The following is a 6,859-nucleotide window of genomic DNA, read 5'->3' as shown; positions in this document are numbered from 1 at the left end:
AAAAAGTGTAGATGCTATTGCATTTTTTTAATGGTGACCATATGTCATACTTTGTTAACGATAGTGTCACCTTTTCAATACATACTATCATATATAACCTAACCATAGTACCAAGTTCAAGACCTTTGTTTCCAAAAAAATATAAAAACTTAATACAAGTGTAACGACATGTTTTCTAAAAGCTTGTTTCTTAAAAAAAATGGTTACACTTGTTTTTGCCTTGGAAAAAAAATACCACATTTTCAACCAAACTACCCAAAACATCATCTGTTTAATAATAATAATAATAATAATAATAATAATAATAATAATAATAATAATAATAATAATCATAATAATAATAATAATAATAATAATAATAATAATAATAATAATAAAAACTACAAACATTAAAAAAATGGGGTGTTACAATAAAACTATAGATAAAAACAATGACCTGTGGATAGCAACTGAGTAAAAGTACAATCTTGAACACCATCTTCAACATCATTTTGTCCATTTTGATTCAGAAGAGAGGCTACACATAAAAAAAAAAAAAAAAAAAGCAACAAGAATCCAATGTACATCTAAACAAAGAAATCCTTAATTTACACAACAGAAAAAAGAAAGGAACCAACATGAATCGAACGAAAATCTACACAAGCATTTAAAGCTGTACATTTAATGAAACAGAAAATAACATCACTCACGTGGAATCTCTGAAGAAATAGGTTCAGGATCTGAAGAAACTCTACCCTCACCCAAAGCATCTTCATCTTCATTAAATGCAAAATGAAGTGAAAGATTATGTGGGACAACATTTAAGGGTGAACCGGGATCATCATTGAGGTTGGGTACCTCCGTACCGCCGGCAACAGTTAGATGTTGTTGGTTGTTCGAATCAGCCATGTTAAATGCAAAGTCTCTTCAATGGTGAGTAAGGATTCTCTCTTTAACACATTCTCTATGGTGTGAATAAATGAAATGAAAAAGCTGATGAGAAGATATGATATTGGAAGGTTGTGAGAGTAACAAGGGAGAGAAGAAGAAAGTCTCCCAAGTACTATAAGCATTTATTAAAAAGCATGACAAGAAGGAGGTTTGAAACAAGGAGGAAGTCTGCATGGGCAGACATCACCATCCCCATCAATAGATGTCAAAAATGAAACATATAAAATTACTATCATGCCCTTGCTTCTTTTAAATAACAAATTAAACGTGGATCAATCCTAGCCACATATTAGAGTTTTTAGGGTTTAGTCAACTGGACTGGGTTTTCTCATTATAATTAGCCTATATATATATCCCTATCTCATTGTTCATTTCATAGAAAATGAATAATGTTGTTACCGGGGGTGTTTTGTAAAATAGACCTTTAAAATTATATGGTCATAGTTTATATGGACCTTCGAATCATAGTTGGTAAAGGAAAAAGTCTTACAGTAACTAAAATGTGATTTATCAAGTCAATAAACTTTTATTTATTTTGTATTTTGTTTACCTCTATTTATTTAGACTGCGGGTGTGGTGGGCTTGGGATGGGGGCATTATTCGACATGTGACGGGTATAAAGTCCATAAGGTAATTCTTCTAAAGAAAGAGTGTGGTGCGGGGTGGCGTGGTTTCGGGTGGCGTGGCCCGCCATGTGAATTTTGATATATTTTTGTTTTGTTTTAACTATTTAAAATTTCATTTAATTAAATTAACATACGACCAATGAGTGGACACGATTAGTTCTTTCGATAGTAATATCTTATCCTACAGAACTTCCATTCTCCCCTCTAGAGTCTCTTTACAGAACCTCTTTATAATAACTTTGGCCTTTGATCCCATGAGATAATAGCTGCTTCTTCTCCATATACATCCATGACTACTAGTCATCCTTCTTTCAGTTATGATGTGTTTTTAAGTTTTCGAGGTGAGGATACCCGGTATACCTTTACTGATCACCTCTATACAGCCCTAATGCAAGCAGGAATCCGTACTTTTAGGGACGATGACGCAATGGATCGAGGAAAACTGCTAGAGCCAGAGCTGAAAAAAGCTATCCGTGAGTCGGCAATTTCGGTCATCGTCTTCTCAAGAGATTATGCATCTTCCAAGTGGTGTCTTGATGAGGTCTTAACGATCATCCAAGAAAAGGAGAGGCTTTCCTCGAAGCATGAAGTTGTTCCTGTTTTCTACAATGTGGAGCCATCTGATGTCCGGAATCAAACAGGAAGCTTTGAAGAAGCATTTAGTGGGTATGATGATATGATTGAGGCAGAAACAGATCCCCAGAAGAAAATTGAATGGCTGGAGAAGGTCAAGGCGTGGAGAGTTTCTCTTAGAAAGGCTGGAAGCTTGACAGGAATGGTATTAACTGCTAAGGGGTATGCTTGCTAATAAATTAATTATTTTAGTTTTTTTTTTTTCATCATGATCCAGCAAGAATAAGAGAATTTCGGAAATTATCCTTTTCATCCATGGAAAAGATTAAAGCATACTACTGTTTTGAAAAATAACTTAACCCCTTTTTCTAGATAAAATAACAAGAATTATAGTTGATACACAAAGCAACTTTAATAAGACACCAACTGTTGAACTTGATCTTTGCAGACACGAGGCTAAATTCATAGGTAAGATTATCAATGTCATAAAAAAGAAACTTAACTACAAGCTCTTGTACGTTGAGGACAAACTAGTTGGAATGGAGAACAATGTTGCTGAGATCGAATCATGGTTACAAGATCCATCACCTAATGCAGTTATCCTTTGTATTCATGGGATGGGAGGCATTGGGAAAACAACAATATCCAAATGCATCTATAACTCAAACTCCCATGAGTATGATGGCAGTTGCTTTCTCGCAGACATCCAAGAGACATCAAACCAACACAATGGATTGCTGCGTTTGCAAAGCCAGCTTCTCTCCACGCTATTAAGGAGCAACAAGGAAGAAGTTATATGGAATATTGATGAGGGAATTGTTAAGGTTACAAATGCCTTATGTAATAAAAAAGTACTTCTCGTCCTAGATGATATATCAACAAGGCAACAATTAACAGCACTACTAGGGCCACAACAGTTTCATTATGGAAGTAAAGTGATCATTACAACTAGGCATAAATGGTTGTCAACTTCTTTTGATGTAAATCCGAAGGTCCATGCTGTTAAAGAATTAGATCCTTTTGATGCATATAGACTCTTTAGTTTGTACGCCTTTCCTAGGGATCACCCCATTGAACCGTACATTGTCCAATCAAATCTTGTAGTTCGTCACTGTGGAGGTCATCCTTTGGCTCTTAAAGTATTGGGCTCTTCTCTAAATGGAAAGACCATCGATGTGTGGGAAGATGCAATTCGCAAACTTGAAGTAGTTCCCAATCCCGAGATCCAAAAACTTCTAAAACTGAGCTATGACACTCTTGAAGATACCAACGATAAAGATTTATTCTTACATATTGCTTGTTTTTTTGTGGGTGAGAATAAAGAATTCATTGTGAAATTGTTAGCCGAATGCGAGCTGTACCCTATAGTTGGGATCCAAAATTTAATGGATAGGTGTCTGCTCTACATTGAAAATGGGAGGGTGATGATGCATAATTTAATCAAGGAGATGGGTCGGGAAGTTGTTCACCAAGAATCACCAAAAGATCCAGGGAAACGAAGTAGATTGTGGAATCATCAAGATTCGTTTAATGTATTGAAAGAAAATGGAGTAAGTAATGAATATCCAATTTTGATATCTTTGTAGAATAGTAACCAAGTTTCCCAACTGTTTCGATAAAGTCACTCAATCTTTTTTTGTCTCTTTAAAATCACAAAAGTTTGATATGTTGTTCCGAACTTGTGTAATTGTCAGGTTACCCGGTCATCAATTTTTTATTTTAATTTTTTTTATGTGAATTATATAATTACTTTTCTACCCTTTAAAACAAAGAATACAAAATAAAAAAGAATGATAAACAAAATTAAAACCAAAATCCTTCTTCTTCAATCTTCATACGCACATCTCATTCCAACAATACAACCTGTTTCTCCAGCAACAAGACCGTGCCGGCAACTAGGAAAGTCGGCGATCATGGACCTTGATGCTCATCCCTTTTTATATTTCTTAATTAGGGTACAAAGAAGGTAGAGGGGCTTGCTCTTGATATGCAAAGGATCAAGCGAATTAATTCAACTTTAATCGTAAAGATGGACAATGGAAGAAAGCGTAGTTACGAAGATTTTAGTGGTGGTAGCAAAGAAAACTTCAAGGTTGGAGCAATTGAAAAGATGAAGAACCTAGTGCTACTTCAACTTGACTATGCAACTTTCTCTGGGAGCTACAAGAAATTGCCCAAAAAGTTACGATTGCTACGCTGGCATGGATTTTCTTTAAAATGCATACCAAGCGAAGTACCTTTGGAGAACTTGGTAGTTCTTGACATGCGTTATAGCAAATTAAAAGAAGTATGGGATGGGTTCAAGGTATATTTTAGTGTCATCTTGCTAATTTCCAGTTAATTACTAATTATGAATTTTATTTTGGCACATGGGTCAACATTAAAGTTGTTTTTATATCTCGTTTATCATGTCACAGGTGGTTGGGCAGCTAAAAATCCTTAATCTCAGTTATTCTATGGAGCTTATTAAAACCCCTGATTTTGATGGACTCCCTAGATTGGAGAGTTTGCTCCTTGAAGGATGCTTAAGTTTGATTCAGGTTTGTGAATCCATAGGGAACCTTGAAAAACTGGTCTTGTTAGATATAAGTGGTTGCAGAAGTTTAAAAAATATTCCATGCTTACCAAGATCTTTGGTATCACTTAATATGCATGGTTGCTCAAACCTTGGAGGTCTTGGAGAAGTTCAATGCATGGATTCATGTTCACTCTCTTCTCTTTTAGTAGATCTTGACGTCTCACAATGCAACCTCTTCGATAAGTCTTTCCCAGAGGACTGGAGTAACCTCTTCTCATTGAAGTGCTTAGATATAAGCAACAATCATATAACTTCCTTACCAGGATGTGTCAAACGTTTACCAAGTCTTAAAGTTCTCAGAGCTAGAAAATGTTCACATCTTCAGAATGTTCTAGATGTCCCAAAATCCGTAACAGAGCTAAGTGTCTCTGAGAACAAGTCCTTGGAAATAGTGCAACCAACACCAAATCCCTTAGCCTTCTTATTCGCTGATGAGTGCCAAAAACTGTGTGCAGTGGAGGGTTGTTTTAAGCTTGAATCAATCCAAAACGTTGACAGGAAAATTATAAGATATCTTGGATTAGAATCGAATTCAGAAAATAGATTTGATAATCAAAAGACATATACAGAAGAGGACTCCGTCAAGGTCCTCTTTCTAAGTCTCTTACTCTTTGTTGTCTGTGTTTTTCTTTCACATGTAATGTTAAGAAAATTAAACTAACAAATGGTTTGTGCTACATACAGGTATTATATGAGTTTGGTATATTTAGTACCTACGTTTTAGGAAAAACACTTCCATGTTTTAAACATAAGGAAATTGGACCAGACATATCATTTAGGGTTCCTTCGCATCCTAATGGTTCAAGAATAAGTGGTCTGAACATAAGCTTCATACTCTCTACTAATAAATATGGAGATCCAACAATTTATGGAATTGAAGTTAATAATAAGACCAAGGCCTTGATATGGAAATACACTCCTACAATAAACATAAGACCTAAGAAGCCGGGTGAGTTTAATTATGTTTGGTCAAGCCTTTGGCGGACCGGCAATCTCCTGGATGATGGGGATGAATTTGTTATACGCAGCTCTGTGACTGGAGCTGCTTTAGTAGAGTGTTGTGTGAACTTTGTGTACGATGATAATGAAGTTGGGGAGGATAATCTAGAAGAAATGGGTGACAGCCGTTGCATGTTCAATCACATTTCATGGTCTGACAGGATGCTAGTAGAGGTATCAGATTATGTTCATTGTGGGAAAACATATTGCTTTAAGGTTGGTGGCGCAATGGACGTTCCTAATATTGGTGGTATTTCTGGTAAGCTCCTAAAATCTGTAACCATTTTTAAATAGGTTTCTCTATATGAAAATGTTTGTTGTTATAATTTTAGATTTGATTGTGGATTGGTGGGGCCTGAGGGCAGAGTGGAGGTCCAGAAGGATTGCGGTAGGGTATGTTTTTGTTACAGTTCCTTTCCATAAATCTTGGTTTATGCATAGATGTTTATTTTACCTTGTGTTGTTGTGGAAATGCAGCCCTCCAATATATCGTTTGAAGAACTAAGACACCAACATCAACCTCCATAGCCATGTGTTTCACCTTCAATTCACATGAGTGATAGCTTTGTCTCAGCAAGTACATTCATATTATTAAGGCCCATGGCCTAGAGATCTAATGGCATTGGTGCTTGTCCTCTACAAGTTGGTGTGAACTCAAATTTCTTGAAGTTCTTGGATCTTTTATTTGGAGATTTTGCTATACAAGTGTAAAGACCGTTTTCATAAAAATAAAAAGTTTTAAAAAAATTACAAAAACTAATTTTTTTTATTAAACGGCTTCTACATGTGTTTATTATGCAAAAACTTTGAAAAATATAAAAATGATTTTTATGAGTTTTTTACATGTAAAACTAATTATTTCTCGGTTACTCACTTTTTGTGATTCCTTCATGTGATGCGGCGAAGGCAACAACCTATTAGTTTTCTATTAGTTTATCTATTCTCTCCTGATATAGTGTAGTTCGTTTTGTTAGTTTTTTATTCGTAACATCGGTGTAGTTTATCTATGTGATGTCAATCATCCAATAAAGTTTTGTACTTTGTTGGATGTCCTTAAAATCCTTAAAACATTAATTGGTTGTTCATATACACACAAATAGTCTTTTCTATGTTCTTAGTGAGGTTAAAAATGTCACTCTTCAAGATTTCTTTA

The 6,859-nt window shown here is 35.2% G+C and overlaps 1 protein-coding gene across 2 annotated transcripts; it reads left to right on the top strand.

The window, feature by feature from the left end:
* The first annotated feature begins 1,701 nt into the window (after positions 1-1,701).
* LOC110885372 (disease resistance protein RPV1) lies at positions 1,702-6,597 on the top strand. Of its 2 annotated transcripts, none has more exons than XM_022133056.2 (7): positions 1,702-2,351; positions 2,578-3,679; positions 4,084-4,434; positions 4,547-5,293; positions 5,392-5,965; positions 6,039-6,094; positions 6,184-6,597. In XM_022133056.2, the coding sequence occupies exons 1-7, from the start codon at positions 1,846-1,848 to the stop codon at positions 6,232-6,234; spliced, it is 3,387 nt and encodes a 1,128-aa protein (XP_021988748.1). In that variant the 5' UTR covers positions 1,702-1,845; the 3' UTR covers positions 6,235-6,597. The 2 variants fall into 2 exon arrangements, with proteins under 2 accessions (XP_021988748.1, XP_021988749.1); XM_022133057.2 differs by having other exon boundaries at positions 6,039-6,099.
* Positions 6,598-6,859: the final 262 nt, after the last annotated feature.

Source organism: Helianthus annuus, chromosome 10 (assembly GCF_002127325.2).
Source record: "Helianthus annuus cultivar XRQ/B chromosome 10, HanXRQr2.0-SUNRISE, whole genome shotgun sequence".
In the NCBI taxonomy this organism is placed as follows: Eukaryota; Viridiplantae; Streptophyta; class Magnoliopsida; order Asterales; family Asteraceae; genus Helianthus; species Helianthus annuus.
The sequence above is the reverse complement of the archived record's forward strand: the minus strand, read 5'-3'. Positions and strand labels throughout refer to the sequence as shown.